We start from the raw sequence: 19589 nt of genomic DNA, 5'->3' as shown, positions 1-19589 counted from the left end.
AGTGTCATCATGTTTTACTTTTACATCTATGCCCTCACACTACATTTGCCTTAGACAGCTGTCTTTTAAAGGATTAAAAAATAAGAGAAAAAAAGCCTTTTATATATACCTTCAGTTTATTTATGTAGATCTTTATGTAGATCCAAGATTCTGTCAGGTATTAAATTTCTTCTGCTTGAATAATTACTTTAACCTTTCTTCTAATACAAGTCTGCTGGTAATAAGTTCTTTCAGCTTTTGTTTTTTTGAAAAAGGTCTTTGTTTCTCCTTTCTTTTTGAAAGATTTTATTTTCTGGATGTAGAATTCTAAGCAGGTTTTTTTCCCTTTCAGCACTTTAAAAATATTTCTCCCTAGTTTTTTGGCTTTTATATTTTCTGAGGAGAAGTGTTCTGTAGTTTGTGTCTTTGTTCGTTTCCCTGTAGTTTGCTTTTTTCCCTCGGGCTGTTTTCAAGATTTTCTTTTGTTAGAATTAGAGTAGGGCTCTTTCCAGCTTTCTTTATCATAGGCAGATGGAAAACTGACTAAATATTGCTGCAGTAAAGATCATAAGTAGTCTACCTTACAAGCAGTGGCATCTTAGATTGAGTGAAATAACACTATTACATGTATAACCAAGAAAGAAAATAATCTCATTGCATTGGAAAAAATGAGTTATGGGATTATGAACCTTGTTTGGGTTTAGAATTCTTAGAAAATTGACTGAAGAGGCAGTTTTTCAAAGCCGGTGATCATGCGCTGGCCTGTGTGGCTCAGTTGGTTGAGTATTGTTTTGTGCACTGAAAGGTCGTTGATTCAATTCCCGGTCAAGACACATTCCCAGGTAGGGGTGTGCAGGAGGTGGCCAAGCGACATTTCTCTCTCTCTCTAAAAATCAATAAAGAAAATGTTTAAAAAACCCAAACCATGATGATCATTATGAACTTGGATGACCGTGATTTTTCCTCACACCCAAGCATATTCAATCAAGAATGTTACTAATGCAGCATACTCATTTAGTCCTTAACTGTTTTTGTGCCATCTAGATATTCCATTTTAAGAAAGTGTTCTTTTTTAGCACCTCGTGCTCCAATAAACTGGAGATTGGGCAAACTGCTTGGCCAGGGAGCCTTTGGCAGGGTCTACCTCTGTTACGATGTCGATACAGGAAGAGAGTTGGCTGTTAAGCAAGTTCAGTTTGACCCCGAGAGACCTGAGACCAGCAAGGTAAGACTCGCACACAGAAAACACGTGTTTTTAATAAAATAAATGTAACACATGATAGAATGTTTATTTTTCCTAACACAAATTATTTGCAAAATAAGTCAATAATTAGATATGTTTATCTACTTTGTACTGTGGATTTTTCTCTTTTAATGCTCAGTTACATTTTGATTTAGTGTGGCTTTAGCATACCTTCAAGGAACAGTTATTATTTACAGACTTAAAAATGTTTATTCCTTAGGAAGTAAAAATTTCAGAATTAAATCACCTTGATGGTCAATGAAATTCTAATTTTTTACCTTTACTAACAATGCTGTAAAGATTTAACAATGAGTTCTGTCTTTCAGGAAGTAAATGCACTTGAGTGTGAAATTCAGTTGTTGAAAAATTTACTACATGAACGAATCGTTCAATATTATGGCTGTTTGAGGGATCTCCAGGAAAAAAAACTTTCCATATTTATGGAATATATGCCAGGGGTAAGTTAGTATATCCTTTCAAAATAGCATACTTTCGGCCAGCGTTGCTCAGTGGTTGAGCATTGACCCATGAACCAGGACATCATGGTTGGATTCCTGATCAGGGCACGTGCCCAGATTGTGGACTGGATCCCCAGTAGGGGGCTTGCAGGAGGTAGCTGATTAATGATTATTCTTATCATTGATGTTTTTATCTCTCTCTCCCTCTCCCTTCCTCCCTCTGAAATCAATAAAAACATATGAAAAAATAGACATTTTATTTAAAGATTTAGTTGAGGAAGGAAAAATAAAACATTTTGATTTATAAAATGTTATACCTAGTTAATGAAATTTTGGAAGAGTTTTAAATTAGTAAAAAATAATTTTCTTCATTTTTTTTTAAATTTAAATTGTTTATTGTTTAAAGTATTACATATATCCCCTTTTTCCTCCATTGACCTCTCCTCGGCTGCTCCCACCTCCAGCACTTGCCCTCACCCCCCTATTGTCTGTGTCCATTGGTTATGCTTATATGAATGCATACAAGTCCTTTGGTTGATCTCTTACCCCCACCACCACCCCCGCCTTCCCTCTGAGGTTTGACAGTCTGATCGATGCTTCTCTGTCTCTGGATCTATTTTTGTTCATCAGCTTACGTTGTTCATTATATTCCACAAATGAGTGAGATCCTATTTATCTTTCTCTGACTGGCTTATTTCGCTTAGCATATTGCTCTCCAATTTTATTTTCTATCTTCTTCATCTATCTTTGTATTTTTAACTCATTTTAAAAATTCTAATATATACTAAAATAGGTTACAAGCATCATAGTCCATACTGAGATTTCTCTAAGAGCCTTAAAAATATTCATAATAGCTGGTTTGTACAAACCAGGATCCAGTTCAGGACCACATAGTACATTTAGCTGCTGTATCCCTTACTCCTCCTTTATTTTTATTTTTAATAAGTTTTTATTGATTTCAGAGAGGGAGGGAGGGAGGGAGGGAGGGATAGAGAGAGAGAGAGAGAGAGAGAGAGAGAGAGAGAGAGAGAGAGAGAGAGAGAGAGAAGCATCAATAATGAGAGCGAATCATTGATTGGCTGCCTCCTGCACACCCCACACTGGGGATCAAGCCCACAACCTGGGCATGTGCCCTGACCAGGAATCAAACCGAGACTTCCTGGTTCATAGGTCGATGCTCAACCACCGAGCCATGCTGGCCGGGAGCTCCTCTTTTAATCCAGAGCAGTTTTATGTGACATAGATTTGACAGGCTATTGTTCTGTTGACAGTCTCACCTCATGGCATTTTATAATTGGTTCCTTTATCCCCTTATTTTCTATAAACTCCAGGTTAGATCTAAAGTCTAAGTTAGATTCAGATTTAACATTTTTTATTAGAATGCGCCATAGATCATGCTGTGTACTTTATGTTGCATCCCATTAGATACAGTTTTTGGTTGTTTCATTGTTAGTGATGCTAAGATTGATGGCTAGATTAGGGTGCTTGATACCCTGATTCTTCCATTGTCAAGTTTTGCTTTTTCCTGAAGACACAGTTCCTTTTCAGCCATCACCTAATGTTTATAACACAGTTTGATAATAATTGTCTCAGTAAATAATTTCATTAGGAGCTGCAAAACGTGATTCATAGAGTCATCCCTCTATGTTATTTTTATAATATGTAGAGTACATTCTAATACTAATGATTTTCAAGATGGTATGTTTACGCATTTAAAAATACATGCAATCCAGCCAGTGTCGCTCAGTGGTTGAGCATTGATCGACCTATCAACCAGTAGGTCATGGTTTGACTCCTGGCCAGGGCACATGCCTGGGTTGGGGACTCAATCCCCAGTAGGGGGATGCAGGAGGCAGCCAATCAGTGCTTCTCTTCTTTGCTGTTTCTATCTCTCTCCCTCTCCCTTCCTCTCTGAAATCAATAAAAAATTATTTTAAAAATACATGCATTCTCATAGTTTAATAAGTCATATATGATAGAAAAAAGGTTTGATTTATGGGTCTTTAAGGGAATAGTTTGTTAGAATTATATGTAGAATGTACAAGGCTGCAGGGTAAGCTTATGGATCATAAAATTGGACCAGATTCTGATAGTAGTGGTCTTAACCATACTCAGTCTCACAAGGGCATCTCACAGAAATTTATTCTACAGAAGTAATCCAAAAGAAGGAAAAAGCTGCATATATTTATTTTAGTATGATCTGTGATGGAAAAAATGGAAATTCATTGCCCATGGTGGAAGTAAATTATGATGGCATTGTCTAAGAGAATAATGTTAAAAATTAAAATTGTGGCAAAGTTGAAGGAAGTACTTACATAAGAAAGAAAAAAATAATATAAAGTGCTTTTAAATAATGATTATGATATTTTAAAAGTGTCTGTATTTGGACAAGGACAGAGAAACTTAGAAAAATGAGTTATGTTGGGATTGTGATTTGTCTTTTTTCTTTTATTCAGATTTTCATTACTGTTTGTGTAATATTTAAATTAAGATAGAAATAACTATGAATAACAGTGAATAGAGACTCAGATTGTTGAAGATACGATTAATTAAAATGATTAATTGGTTAAAACTGATTTATATCACAAATAGAGATGGATAATCTTTATATAGTTAGCAATCGTAGGATAAACCAGGACTATTCAGGAAGAGGTGTTAGATCACGTAAAAGCAGCTGTCTTATCAAAGTATAGATTTCAGTTCCTTAAATTTGAAAAGCTCATTACCAAATTAGTTATAATTAATTGACAATCTGAATGAATTGTAAATATGGTAAGCCCACCGCATCAATGGGTTGGACATACGGTACACGTTCCTAGACTTTCCTGAATCTCCAAGTTTGTGAATGATGCTATATAATTTTTCTCAGTAAATTAAGCATGCTGGATTCAAGATTTGCCAAAATTGTCATCTCTTCTTCCATTTTCTCAAGCACAGCACCCCATTCCTTAGTGTATCTACAACTACTTTCAGACTAGAACTATAACTACCTTTATTTTCAGTACCTGGACTAGCATTCGTTTTTAATCTCTGTTAATTTTACATACACACATGCAATTTTTTAAATATATTTTATTGATTTTTTACAGAGAGGAAGGGAGAGAAATAGAGAGTTAGAAACATCGATGAGAGAGAAACATCGATCAGCCGCCTCCTGCACACCTCCTACTGGGGATGTGCCCTCAACCAAGGTACATGCCCTTGACCAGAATCGAACCTGGGACCCTTCAGTCCCCAGGCCGACGCTCTATCCACTGAGCCAAACCAGTTAGGGCTACACACGTGCAATTTTTAGCTGGCACAGGGCTTCCCAACCCATTCCAGTTGTCCTACTGAAGAAGGTACACAAAGATAAAAGAGCTACACCAATGGATCGCTAGTGCCGTCGGCACAGTAAATCTTAGAAGGTCTGTCCTTCAGGAAGCATTTTCTTTCCATCTTTTAAAGTGTTTGTTATCCATCAGATTTGCACATTAGAACCACTAGGGCAGCTTTTGTAAAATTCACGTGTCTGTCTCACCTCAGACTGACTCAGCATTCTCCAAGATGGCACCTTGTCCTGCGTTAAAAACACTTAGGACACTTTGAAATTCCTCTTTAATATGTTTTCTCATGTTTTGAACTAGCATGTTGAGTATATAAAGGAAAAACTTGAAAATGTAATGTGTTCTGATTTTCTAATCATACCCATTCTTTCTCCTGAGAAATAAATTGGCAGATATCAATAAAACGCTTCTAAATAAAATAATAATAATAATAAAATGCTTCTAAAAACAGAGAAGAAAAAAATAAATAATTAAGTAGGACATATATAGAAGAACAAGTAGGAAAAGCAAGAATATATTCTGGGCAAAACGATATGAAAGTACAAGAGAATTTTTAGAAACACAGTTGCAAGGAATATGAGACAGAGCCAAGATAGTAATACAAACAAGGATCAAGAATCGTTGTAAAGGCTTCCTTTAGTGGCGACCCATGCTCTTCCACAGCTCTTGTCAGGGAATACTAGTATATAATTGAATTGTATGTAAATGAGATGGCATATACGCTCTTCCTGAGAATTCCCATGCGTTCCCACTCAGCTAGGATTCTTTAAAAAATAAAGATGTAATATAGTGGTTCATTTCAAACCATACCATAGTTTTCTTTTGTTTTCATTTAGGGTTCAATTAAGGACCAATTAAAAGCATATGGAGCTCTTACTGAGAATGTGACTAGGAAATACACCCGTCAGATTCTGGAAGGCGTCTTCTATTTACATAGTAATATGATTGTTCATAGAGACATCAAAGGTAAGGAATGAGGTCTTTTCATTTTAAATACACAGTTTTCTTTGTGTGTGAATAAGAAGAGTAATACGCTTAAGAAATTTAACGTTTAAATCAGTACAGCTGCCTTTAAAATACTGTAGGATTCAGTCATATTCTGGCAAGTTCTGGTGTCCAGGTCTCCACGGTAGGCCGCTCCCTTACGGGCTTCACAGAATTAGTAAAGTTCAAATGACCATAAAGAGTGACCATGTTTCATGTTAGGGCATAGGCATTAGAATATAATGGTTCGGAGAAGTCTCTGGCACTAGATTGATGGCTTTGTTCAAATTCAGGCTTTATCCGTGATTAATCGCGTGACCTTGCAAACACGCACAATCCCTCTATGCCTCCATGCCTCGTGTTTAGCGAGGGTGCTAATGTCCAACTCATAAGGTTCCTGTAAGGATTAAATGAGATGACACATATAATATGCTTAAAACCGTGTCTGGTGTCTAGAAAGCATTCAGATAGCTATGGTGATGATGTACTTCATGTTGAGATCATATTAATTTAAGCCTTTGGAGTGGGTGTTATTATCTAGGGAGGAAATAAGAAGGAGGAAGGGAGCCTGAGATTGAGCTCAGATGAACTTCAACTCAGTTAAGCTATTTTTAAAATTCAGCTGTTTTCAGGGATCAGGTGTGTAAGGTAAATGCATGAAGTGAGATAAAAGTGAGTGGAGGAGATCTGTAAAATTTGAGAGTGCTTAAATTCTGCACTGCAAAGCATACCTGCAGGTGTGAGTCTGTAAAACTGAAGCTTGGTTCTAGAAAAATTGGGTTGTGACCGCAGATTAAAAGATGACTATTAAGTCAACCAATCTATACTAATAATAGAGGAATATGCAAATTGTCCAGGACGCCGTCACAGTAACAGTAATGACCAGCAGGCTGCCTGGGGCAACAAGGCCGGCAGGTGGGTTAGTGAGGGACGACCAAACGACTGAACAGCAGGCTGTGTGGGTCGACCAGGTTGGCAGGGGGGGTTAGTGAGGGACGACCAAACGACTGAACAGCAGGCTGTGTGGGTCGACCAGGCTGGCAGGGGGGGTTAGTGAGGGACGACCAAACGACTGAACAGCAGGTTGCATGGGGTGACCAAGCCAGCAGGGGGGTTAGTGAGGGACGACCAAATGACTGAACAGCAGGCTGCATGGGGCAACCAAGCCAGCGGGGGGGAGGGGGGGCAGTTGGGGGTAACCAGGCCAGCAGGGAGGGCAGTAAGGGGTGACCAGGCCAGCGGGGGTGGGGGGGCAGTTAGGGGTGACCAGGCTGGCAGAAGGGGGCAGTTGGGGGCGACCAGGCGGGCAGAGGGGGGGCAGTTAGGGGCAATAAGGCAGGCAGGCAGGAGAGCGGTTAGGAGCCAACAGTCCTGGATTGTGAGAGGGATGTCCCTGATTGGAGAGGGTGCAGGTCGGGCTGAGGGACACCCCCCCCTCCCCCGCCCCACCTCATGCATGAATTTCTTGCACCAGGCCTCTAGTCTATAATAATAAAAGCGCAATATGCTAATTAGACCAGACTTCCTTCTGACGACCTTCCGGATGAAGCCGGGGCCAGTGGCCGGAGGGAAGCCCAGGTCCCGGGTGCTAGAGGGAAGCTAGTGCCGGCAGCCAGGGAAAGGAAGGCCTGCTCTTGCACAGATTTCATGCATCAGGCCTCTAGTATATGAATAAAAATAAAAAATACATTTTTTATTGGTCTTACTGAGGCGTTATGCTACCCAGGTATTTACTGCCTTCCTGTGGTGAGCCACATCCCGAATGTGGCCATATTCAGGCTAAAGAGAGCGCTGCTAACCAGTGTCTAGTGATATAGTGGACTCTGCTACAGAACATTGAGCCAGACCATCGCACCAGAATGAAGCATACAAGAGAAGGAGGGTGTGGCTCATGACCTGAGGAGAGAGGAGCCTGTCTTTCATGTCACGATCTGCCCAGCTTAGGCAGGCCTCAGGTGTCAAGGACAGCTGATAGCTTGAAGAACCACACTGGGGAATTATTCTTTTAGGAATGATCTCTATTCAAGCTGGTTTCTCTTTAGCGCTCATAGTGAGACGAGGTACAGGGACCAAGGGGAGCTACCCCAGATGGGCCTTACCAGGAGTGATGAGGCTGGAAGCAAGCTGACTTAAAATCCTGATAGGACAAATACAGGGATAGGAGGAAAGTAAGGTGTAAGTTAGAGATGCAATACCGTCTGTAAAGTGAGAGTATGGCCTAGAAGAAAAGTGTTCATATGATTGACAGTGGTTACTTCCAAATGGCAGGATGAGTGATAGTTGTTTTCTTTGACACAGTTTTTACTTTTTCTATATTTCCCAAACTTTATGGTGAGAAATTTTTAAACTGTGAGGGGAAAAGAACGATAGTTGATGACTTTTTAATGAAACCTAGGATAAAAACGAATTGATCATTGTTGCTAGGCAATCAACTCATTATTTCATAACAGGGTACCTTTATTCTGGCTTTCTTTTACTGACTGTACCATTGAGGACCACATAGTGGTTGAAAGAGAACTTGTCTTTATAGCAATATTTTGACTAACAAATGAAGAAGGAATTATGGAATAGTGCCATTTTATAACCACTAATGAATTAATAGGTATAAGCATTAAAGATTAACAGGTGCTGACATCTAAAACAGAGACAGCTGAGCATGACATACTTCCTATCTTTAGATTACATCATCATATCTATGAAGTAGTTTTGCAAAAAGTAATAATAATCTGAGTCTGATCAAGCCTTTAGATTCAGCTACCAAATTTTAGAATTGTAGAGTATACATTTCAGCAGACGAACATGGCCAATAGGATGCCTTGGGATGGAGTCCAAAGACCTAGTCACTAGGAAAGCCACGGGCAGACAACTCAGGTTCCTCCTAAAGTGCCATGGAAAAGATCACAGAGACCTTTAGATCAGTAAAGGCTTAAAATATGAATCATTGAGTCTCAATGTATGGACCTTATTTGGATTCTGTTTTTTATAAAAATGTAAAAACCACTGAGTATATATTTAACATTATTAAGGAGGTATTGTCCATCCTGTTTGGTGTAATAAGAGCCATTATCTTTTAAAGCTATGAACTATCGATCATGAAGTCTTGCCTTTGTTTCAAATAATATGAGGGGGGAAGAGGGAGAGGCTGGCAGCATAGGTGGGGCAGGGGCATGGATACATATACTATTCTACCTGCTTTTTTTTTCCTGCTTTTTTTTTTATTAAAGCTTTACTGTTCAGATTATTACAGTTGTTCCTGTTCCCCCCCCCCCCATAACTCCCCTGCACCCAGTTCCCACCCCACCCTCCTCCCTCACTCCCCACCCACTGTCCTCATCCATAGGTGCACGATTTTTGTCCAGTCTCTTCCCACGTCTCCCACACCCCATTCCCCCCCAAGAATAGTCAGTCCATTCCCTTTCTATGCCCCTGATTCTATTATAATCACCAGCTCATTCTGTTCATCAGACTATTCACTTGATTTTCAGGTTCACTTATTGATAGATGTGTATTTGTTGTTCATAATTTGTATCTTTACCTTCTTCTTCTTCTTCCTCTTCTTAAAGGATACCTTTCAGCATTTCATATAATACTGGTTTGGTGGTGATGAACTCCTTTAGCTTTCCCTTATCTGTGAAGCTCTTTATCTGACCTTCAGTTCTGAATGATAGCTTTGCTGGATAAAGTAATCTTGGTTGTAGGTTCTTGGTATTCATCACTTTGAATATTTCTTGCCATTCCCTTCTGGCCTGCAAAGTTTCTGTTGAGAAATCAGCTGACAGTCGTATGGGTATTCCCTTGTAGGTAACTGAGTTTCTTTCTCTTGCTGCTTTTAAGATTCTCTCTTTGTCTTTTGCTCTTGGCATTTTAATTCTGATGTGTCTTGGTGTGGTCCTCTTTGGATTCCTTTTGTTTGGGATTCTCTGCACTTCCTGGACTTGTAAGTCTATTTCTTTCAGTGTCCTCTAGGGCTCAGTGGTTCAGCCTCACCAATTACCTGAGGAGGACACTCTTGGTGCACCCCCTTGTGGTCTTTGTGCACAGTCTTGTTGTAGTTAAGCCTTGATTGTTGTAGGCATCACTGAGAGGAATTGACCTCCAGGCCAATTGGCTGTGAGAATCAGCTGTGTCTTCAGTGGGAGAACTGTGCTGGAGACACCCCTCCAGGGCAAGACTTGCTTCAATGGGGCTTTGGTGCTCACTGAGTCTGCCCCCTGAGTGTGTCCTTTATAGTTCCACGGAGCTGCAAACTGGATGGTCCACTCTGTCCTCTGGGTTTCCTGGCTCCTGGATCTCTAGGGAGGTGCAAATCTAGCCTTTGCCTGAGGCTGTCCAGCAAAAGCCTCCCTGCAGGGCTTGGGCAGGGCGGGTCCCACGGGATCAACAGGCTGCAAGCCCCTCCAAGAGAAAGCTGCCTTCGAGTTCCGACTGATGCCAGACAGTCCCACTTCTCCCGTATGAGTCTGGGTCCCTAGAGACTCGCCCAGAACTGGAGCTCAGAGCCTGAGACTCCCTCCTGATTGAAAACAACAACTGCGCCCTCAACCGCCAGCCCTCTCCACATGCACCTCCGCACCTTAGTATTTTACTTCCGCACTGCACCTTCTCTGAGTCTCGGTATGCTTTTCTCTTTCCTTCTAGTTGTAGAATTTCCACTCAGCCAGCCTTCCTGTGGTTCTGGATGATGTCCGTTCCGTCTTTTAGTTGTATTTTTGAAGTGGTTGTGCGAGACAGCAAACTCCGGTCTTTACCTATGCCGCCATCTTGGTTTCTCTATTCTACCTGCTTTTATATTTGTTTGAAAATTCTCCTTCATAGTTTGCTTTTAAGGTATCCAAAGTAAGGTGAAAACGTAGGAGTCTATATTTAGAACCTGGTTACATATTTTTCACTCAGCCCTTCGTATGAATGGGCATTGATGCCACAGTGGTGATTCCTCCCCATAGTTAGCTCGGCCTGTCTGGGGTATGCCTGGGAATGAGCCTCCCTGCTGTGGCCAGTAGAATTTGGCTTGTTTTTGCCCTCCCCTGGCTAAATATTTTAGAGACAGTGGCTTTTTTTTTTTAATTAAATCTTTATTGTTCACGTTATTACATTTGTTCCTCTTTTTTCCCACCATAACTCCCCTCCTCCCAGTACCCACCCCACCCTCCGCCCGCACTCCCCACCCACTGTCCTCATCCATAGGTGCACGATTTTTGTCCAGTCTCTTTCCGCATCCCCCACACCCCTTTGCCCCCCAAGAATAATTAGTCCATTCCCTTTCTATGTCCCTGATTCTATTATAATCACCAGTTCATTCTGTTCATCAGATTATTTATTCACTTGATTCTTAGATTCACTTGTTGATAGATGCGTATTTGTTGTTCATAATTTGTATTTTTACCTTCTTCTTCTTCTTCCTCTTCTTAAAGGATACCTTTCAGCATTTCATATAATACTGGTTTGGTGGTGATGAACTCCTTTAGCTTTCCCTTATCTGTGAAGCTCTTTATCTGACCTTCAGTTCTGAATGATAGCTTTGCTGGATAAAGTAATCTTGGTTGTAGGTTCTTGGTATTCATCACTTTGAATATTTCTTGCCATTCCCTTCTGGCCTGCAAAGTTTCTGTTGAGAAATCAGCTGATAGTCGTATGGGTATTCCCTTGTAGGTAACTGAGTTTCTTTCTCTTGCTGCTTTTAAGATTCTCTCTTTGTCTTTTGCTCTTGGCATTTTAATTCTGATGTGTCTTGGTGTGGTCCTCTTTGGATTCCTTTTGTTTGGGGTTCTCTGCGCTTCCTGGACTTGTAAGTCTATTTCTTTCACCAGGTGGGGGAAGTTTTCTGTCATTATTTCTTCAAATAGGTTTTCAATATCTTGCTTTCTCTCATCTTCTGGCACCCCTATAATTCTGATGTTGGTACGCTTGAAGCTGTCCCAGAGGCTCCTTACACTATCTTCGTATTTTTGGATTCTTTTTTCATTTTGCTTTTCTGGTTGGGTGTTTTTTGCTTCTTCGCATTTCAAATCTTTGCCTTGATTCTTGCGCTCCTCTGGTCTGCTGTTGGGAGTCTGTATAGTATTTGTTATTTCAGTCCGTGTATGCTTAATTTCTAGTTAGTTCTTTATCATAACATCGAGGGTCTCATTAAGTTTATCAGCGGCTTCTAGACAGTTAAGAGACCTTAAAAGTGTGGTTCTGAATTCAATATCCTCCATTGACAGTTTTGTCCTGTTTCTTTGTCTCCGCATTTTTTATGCTTTCTTGGTGCACCCCCTAGTGGTCTTTGTACCCAGTCTTGTTGTAGTTAAGCCTTGATTGTTGTCGGCAATACGGGGGTGATTTGACCTCCAGGCTAACTGACTATGAGAGTCCACTGTGTCTGCAGTGGGAGGGCTTCTGTGCTGGATCTCTAGGGCGGTGCTAATCTAGCGTTTGCCTGAGGCTATCTGGCAAATGGCTCTGCACAGGGCTTGGGCGGGGCGGGTCCCTGGGGATCTATAGGGCGGGCCTGAGCGAGCAATTATGGCTGCTCTCAGTTCCGTCCCTAGGGGCTCTGCCTCACAGAGTCTCAGCAACTGCTGCAAACCTGGGAGAGAAAGCTGCCTTTGAGTTCCGACCAAAGCCAGACAGTCCCGCTTCTCCCGTTTGAGTCTGAGTCCCTAGAGACTCGCCTGGATCTGGAGCTCAGAGTCTGAAACTCCCTCCCGATTGAAAACAACAACCGTGCCCTCCGCCGCCAGTCCGCTCCGCGCGCACTCCGCACCTCAGTATTTCACTTCAGCACTGCGCCTCCTCTGAGTCTGGGTATGATATTCTCTTTCCTCCTAGTTGTAGAATTTCCACTCAGCCAGCCTTCCTGTGGTTCTGGATGATGTCCGTTCCATCTTTTAGTTGTTTTTTGAAGTGGTTGTTCGAGGCAGCAATCTCTGGCGTTAACCTATGCCGCCATCTTGGTTCTCCACTGTGGCTTTTTTTTTTTGACAGAGTCCTTTTTGCGTGGTGAACAGGGAGATGTTGAACAGGGTAGACAGTGCTGTTCTGCCGGACTGCTGGTGTGTGCCTCCCTCTGGCCTGTGGCTCGCTGGGAGGGCATCTGGTACTGGCAGAGCTGCGGAGAGCCACCACCACCAGGCTGGGATTTGCTGGGAGAACAGAGACAAGTATGGAAGTTCACAGTGGGACTGGACAGTATGCATTCTCTCCCGTCTATGATGTAGCTTTTCTCCACTACTCACTCTCCTTAGAGGCCATTAAAAAAAAAAAAAAAAAAAGGAAGAAAAGGATTTTTAAAAATATAAAAAACTAGAGGCCTGGTGCATAGATTGGTGCACCAGTGGGGTCCCTCGGCCTGTCCTGTGGGGATCAGTGGACCTCCAACTGATCGATGTTTCTCTCTCCCTCTCTCCTCTCTCTAAAATCAATAAAAAGAAAATATTTAAAAGACCTTTCATCATTTCCCCCCACTTAAAAAAATATGTGGTTATGTTTATAGAAGACTTAAAAAGAACAAAGTAGCCCTGGCCACTGTGGCTCAGTTGATTGTTGCCCAGTGCACCCAAGGGTCACTGGTTCAGTTCCTGGTCAGGGCACACGCCCGGGTTGCAGGCTCGGAGGGCATGCAGGAGGCAGCCAGTCCGTGTTCTGCTCTCACATCGATGTTTTTCTTTCTCCCTCTCCCTTCCTCTCATTCAAAATCAATAAAAATATTTTTTAAAAATAACAGTTTCAAAATTGGATAAGTCAAAATACATTGCTTATTTAAAAACTGGTAGTTTATAGGTAAAGCTAAAAATGAGAATAGAAATAATTTACATAAGACAGAAACAATACTTGTAATTCCAGAAGAAAAGATTGAGTTTTAAAATGATAAATAAAGGGGAAAATAGAGAATAACAAATAAATGAACCTAGCCCCTGGATCTTGGTTTCTGATACCATTAAAAGTAACTAGGGCCCAGTCGGTGTGGCTCAATGGTTGAGCATTGACCTATGAACCAGGAAGTCACAGTTAGATTCCCGCTTAGGGTACATGCCCGGGTTGTGAGCTCGATCCCCAGGGTGGGGTGTGCAGGAGGCACCTGATCGATGATTCTGTCATCACTGATGTTTCTCTCTCCCTCTCCCTTCCTCTTTGAAACAATAAAAATAAATTAAAAAAAAATAAAAGTAACTAGGGCTCTTTGGAGAGAGGGCTGATTCTAGGCCTTGAGCATCTCATAGTGCCCGAAAGTAAGAAGATGCTAAAAACCAACGCCAAACCAAAACCAGGAACACAATGATGGGGTTATGACAAAGGGACACAGGAGCCGAGAGAAAGAGTTTCCACTGGCCAATGCTGGAACAATGTGAGCAACGAAAAAGGCACATTAGTTATGACCCAAAGTATAAAATAAATATCCTTGTGTTCATAGTGATGCAAACAAATGGGCGAAGAAGCCGGTGGGAGAGGAGACCAGCTCCTGTGCAGAGTGATTCCCAGTAATTCTGTCTCCGCTCCGCCTGGAGCACAGCCGACTCCTTCATGGGCTGTGTGCCAGCCTCTCGGGACAGCGTGGCGAGGGGGAGGGGCACTTCACCGTACAGAATTCAACCACCTCAAGCTAGGCAATCAAAGTCAGTTTATAATAAGTTTATTATAAAAGTAAATGAAATTTAAAAACAAAGCTGGAAGCTTGCATAGAAGAGATTTTAAATATGTAGGAATTAAGAAGAAACATCAATATAAAGCAAAACCCAATATTTAGAGAAACTATAAAATAACTAATACTAAGTTAGAGCAGGAGAGGAAAGTGCTAGAAGTTTTGATGATGAGGGTCCCCCGGGACATCCCTCCTCAGGGAAATGAGCTTTAGCCGCAGCCTCTTGCTTTAGGACAGACACACTGGGCCCAGAGCCTGCTGTGCTGCCCCTCCTCCACCCTCCCTGTCCTCGCGTGGCCTTCACGCACTCCCTGGTTCTCAGTCTTCAGTGTGTGAGTGAGCCCTTCGTGGGCACTGTCCTGACTGGCGGTGTGAGCGGCAGTTTGGAGACAGATTGAAGAGTCTGCTCCGTTTACTTCTCTGCTGTTGTCCTTTTATACGCTCCAAACTGCCGACAGGAAGAGTGCAAGGAGGATGTTTCTTATTTTTAGGTGCAAATATCCTGCGAGATTCAACAGGCAATGTCAAGCTAGGAGATTTCGGGGCCAGCAAACGGCTTCAAACAATCTGCCTTTCGGGGACAGGAATGAAGTCTGTCACGGGCACGCCCTACTGGATGAGCCCCGAGGTGATCAGCGGGGAAGGCTACGGCCGCAAAGCGGACATCTGGTAGGTCTGCTGCGGGCTGGCCCACGGCCTGTCTCTGCGGGTACAAATGCCTGGCCAGGTGTCAGGGGTCTTTCATGCTTTTGAAATAGGATGTCAGAGTTGCAAGGGTGAATATTTTAATTATGCCTCATTGAAGCTTAATCATTGACTTCCATTCTTGACGAAGGGTTTTATCTTAAGCATCTTCAGCACTAGAAAACTATTTCATTTCCCTAAGAACTTAGAAGTAATCAGTTTTTACTGTTCGTCTCTTATAATTCAGCTATTCTTAAAGTAATATTTTGTGCTTCACCATTTGAGTCAGTCCTTAAATTGTGGTTTATTTTCACTGATTTTTATCTTTAAACTATGTTATATAGTGTTACAACCTTCTAATGAAACTAAACTTGAAATCAATCACACTTAATGTATATTGACTTCACTCCTGTTTCTCATTTTGTAGTAACTATCCTTCTTTATGATGATCTTGTTTGTGTAAATGTAACTTTTAAATTCCTTTTCAGGAGTGTGGGCTGTACTGTGGTAGAAATGCTAACTGAAAAGCCTCCGTGGGCGGAATATGAAGCCATGGCTGCCATCTTTAAAATCGCCACTCAGCCCACAAACCCCAAGCTGCCCGCTCATGTCTCCGACTACACCCGGGATTTCCTCCAGCGCATCTTCACGGAGGCCAAGCTGCGGCCGTCGGCGGAGGAGCTGCTGAGGCACCTGTTCGTGCACTGTCACTAGCAGCCAGCCCCGCCCCGGCGCCCGTCTGCCTGCACCTCCTCTCTGACTGCACTTTTCTTTTTGATGAAAAAGAGCGATGGGAGAAAAAGACAAGAGGGAAAGTGTTTCTCTTGATTCTTGGTTAAATTTGTTTAATAATAGTAACCTAAATTTTTTATATTTAATCGTTTTTTCCCTTACAAGAACTTGAAACTTTTTTTTTAAATTTTTATAGTGTACTGATGTGGTTCAGACATATAAAGCACTTTAGTACGTGGTCACTCTTTCTAGTACAAACAGATCATTTGGAATACCTGGGACTAGAGGGTCTTTCTCTGAGCTACCGGCAAATCGGTGGTGATAGAGAGACATGGAAACAAGGAGAAGAAAATGATATCTGCTTTGTAGTTTTTAATGACAGTACTTAAAATAGATCCTCATTTGTGGGTTTGAGCCCTAAACTTGAGTCTATAGTGGGTACTCAACTTAAAGAATATAGGTTCCTCCTTATATCTGTATTCTTTAGATCCTAACCTCTGTATACCAAGCTTCTTGCTCAGTAGGAATCATGATAGAAAATATGAATCTCTAAGAACTGTGTTTATTTGTTAATCCTAACCAGTATAATAAGCAAATACACTATAGAAGATCCATGTTACTGGGATCTAAAAACCTTGTGGGATAGTTTTCTGGTTTGTTTGTTTTTTAAAAAAAAGATACTATTTTATTTTAAAACAGATATGGAAGTCAATGAGCAAATCCAAATTAAAAGACAAAAGGAGATTGCTTTAATTAATGTGTGTACAGTAGAAAAGACCACGTTTGCCAATCAAGAGAAGTAATGAGAAGCAGAAGTATGTGTTGTTTAGTGTATTTTAAAGTGTGATCTTTACCTGAGGGAGAAAGTCCCAAAATTAAGAGAAAGAAGAAATAACCAAAATAATGTATATTCTATCTTCCTATTTCTAGCTCCTGATTCCCCATAGGGTAACATTTCTTAGGAACTAAGAGTTTCACCTGGAGTTTCCATGAAGCTAGTGTCGGGAGATGAACCCTTGTTCTTGGGATCACAGAATACTGAGCCACCTCAAACATAGTAAGATAGTGGCTCTCCAGGGGCAGGGCTGTTTCTCTTGGCACCTGCAAGGCCTGGAGACAGCTTTGGCTTCACAGCTTAGGAGGATGCTGGTGGCATCTAGTGAGTCGAGGCCAGGGATGCTGCTAAACAAACCACAGTCTATAAGGACCACACCTGCTCCCGACAGAACCATCCTGCTCAAAATGTCCAAAGTGCCAAAGTTCAGGAGCCCTGTGGTAAAGACCAGCCCGTTACAGACTGCTGGCAGCCATTTACAGAGAGGTTCCTTGCAAACAGTAATTTCAGAGAGAAGGTGATAGGATGCATAGAGAGTGTTTTACAAGAGCAAGTACCACTGCTTCAAGTCAGGGTGAATGACCTCAACACCAGTAGCAGCCCATTCCTTCCCAGCTGCACATCGCACCCAAAGCAGGAACTCCCTGCTAGAGATGGAATGGCTTCAAACACAGAGCTCATTGAACTCCGCTGTCTGCATATATTCTTTCCTCAACTCAGCTTAGAGTCGTGGGAAAAGCAAAGCATATCAAAACAAGGTTTAACTACTTTATAGGAAAGTTAAAACCGCCAGGTATTTCTAGTACAATGTGTCCACTAAGAGCAAGGACTTTGAATGGAAGGAGACACCTAGGAGAAGCCATGATCCCTGATGGACTGGCGCTACTGAAAAATATGAATGATATCAGTGATGTGACCACTTGCAATATTTCCCAGTTTATTAAAGCAAGTGCGACGTGCTTTATGTTTAAAGATCTAGAACATAGTAGTCTTCCTGGAGGCCCTATATGTGATGCCTTTTATGGGATTCATCGGGGATGCAGATATTTCATCTTCTGCTAAAAAGTATGATCTTTAGCGACTCAGCTGTTTCTGAAGTTCATTAGATTGTGGTTTACTGTATCAAGTCCTATCTGTCATTCCCTGTAGGAAATTTGAAGTTCTATTAGCTAGTCTGAGAAGAAGTCAAAACACCAAGATTCTCGTACCCTGTAATCCACGGAAGCGGCTCACCAGGAAGAATATGAATCAGTGGTCTCCCTGGAGGTCAGCGGCACCCTGTGCTGGGAGCCATCCCCAAGGACAAGGAGCTGTCCCGTTTCTCATCTTCTCACGGGTGAAGGCATCACTTATGCTGGAGCGAGACCACGGTGTCTGGGCCAAGGGGCTTTTCCTTTGTTCTTTGTCTTTGTGGCTGTGATTTCCTTCTGACTCTTGGTCTGTCAGGGTAACCAGTGGTGCAGAATCTGAGACCAACACTCCTTAGAGAGAGATCCTGGGAGATTCTGACACCCAAAGCAAAATTGTTTGCTTTTTTCAGTCTCCCTTTTACTTTTAAATGCATAGAAAACAAATCACCTGAAAGAAACTGCTACTTTAACACTGCTGCAGAAGACCTTTGTTTTATAGGAAAAATATTATTAGCTATGGGAGAGTACTGTTCTTTATGTAAAGACTTAAAAATAGACTAATAGTTTACAGAGTTATTATATAAAATGTGATGTGAATTTATTTTAAATAAATTGTAAAGGTACCAAAACCACAAGAAAAGTTAATATATATAAAAGCTACTAGAACAAAAAAGCTTGAAGTGGGATGACGTAGGGAAGAGCAAAAGTAAATTTTAAAAAGAAATTTTTGAGATAAAACACCTTTATCAGGGGCAATTAGATATAACACTCCACCCCCTTTTTTTTCTAATAATGGTATGGATCAACAAATGAAATTTGAACTTTTTAAGATGACTCTAAATGTGTTTTATTTTTTAGCTGCACAACTCATTCTTCTATAGGTAGTGCTGCTTTGCTGAGGCTGGAAAGGGTCAGACTGCTGACTGTGCCTTCACGATGCCGCGCTCAGGCTGTGGCGGACTCTGGTGCTGGAGAGGTCCCCGGGCAGTCTGACCGTGCTTTTCAGGAAGTGTCTTTCCACTTGGGCCTTGCGGGAGTCACGATGGCAGGACCTAGGTTTTGGCCAAGTAGAAGATTTTACATCGCAAACGAAATGCATTGAGTAAAAGGGTTGAAAAATAGAATGACTAATGGAAATTCAGTAATGGTTAGTAATTCTTTCAAATGTATTTGAAATTTTCTGTATGAATATCTTAACATTTTTTCCATTTTCCTCATTTACAAAACATATTTCTAACTTGAAAAAATGGTTAAAGACTGTTGCCTTAGAAAGTTTTCAGAGGCATCGTCAATCTCCCATATTTATATGAAATTGAAATGCACAGGTTGAATGAGCTACAAAAAAATTAAAGCTTATTTTAGAGTAAATTGAATTGGCTTTCACTTGAGATTCTATCTTATTCTTTAGAAACTATGTTAAAAAAGGAAAATTATTAGTTTAGAGCAGCTTTCTGCTACTTTACCTCTTACATGTGTCAGGTCTGATCTCTAGTATTTCTGAGATGGAGTTGGGATAAGATATGTGAAGTCATTAAGAAAATCAAATCTGAATAGTTTATAGGGACGACCACGCTTGGGCTCAAAAGCCAAGATGTTTG

The 19589-nt window shown here is 41.3% G+C and overlaps 1 protein-coding gene across 6 annotated transcripts in view; it reads left to right on the top strand.

Moving 5' to 3' along the window:
• MAP3K2 (mitogen-activated protein kinase kinase kinase 2) overlaps positions 1 to 19589 on the top strand; it is a 108656-nt gene that overhangs the window by 84120 nt on the left and 4947 nt on the right. For 4 of the 6 annotated variants that reach the window (XM_036320287.1, XM_036320284.1, XM_036320285.1 and 1 more), the window contains 5 exons: positions 1056 to 1204; positions 1549 to 1680; positions 5843 to 5972; positions 15102 to 15279; positions 15783 to 19138. In XM_036320287.1, the coding sequence (XP_036176180.1) occupies positions 1056 to 1204; positions 1549 to 1680; positions 5843 to 5972; positions 15102 to 15279; positions 15783 to 16008 (815 nt within the window). In that variant the 3' untranslated portion in view covers positions 16009 to 19138. The remainder of the gene's footprint in view (positions 1 to 1055; positions 1205 to 1548; positions 1681 to 5842; positions 5973 to 15101; positions 15280 to 15782; positions 19139 to 19589) is intronic. The other 2 variants (XM_036320286.1, XM_036320288.1) reach the window with 2 other exon arrangements.

This window comes from Myotis myotis, unplaced genomic scaffold, assembly GCF_014108235.1.
Source record: "Myotis myotis isolate mMyoMyo1 unplaced genomic scaffold, mMyoMyo1.p scaffold_m19_p_8, whole genome shotgun sequence".
Taxonomy (NCBI): Eukaryota; Metazoa; Chordata; class Mammalia; order Chiroptera; family Vespertilionidae; genus Myotis; species Myotis myotis.
This window is presented reverse-complemented; position numbering and strand designations above follow the sequence as displayed.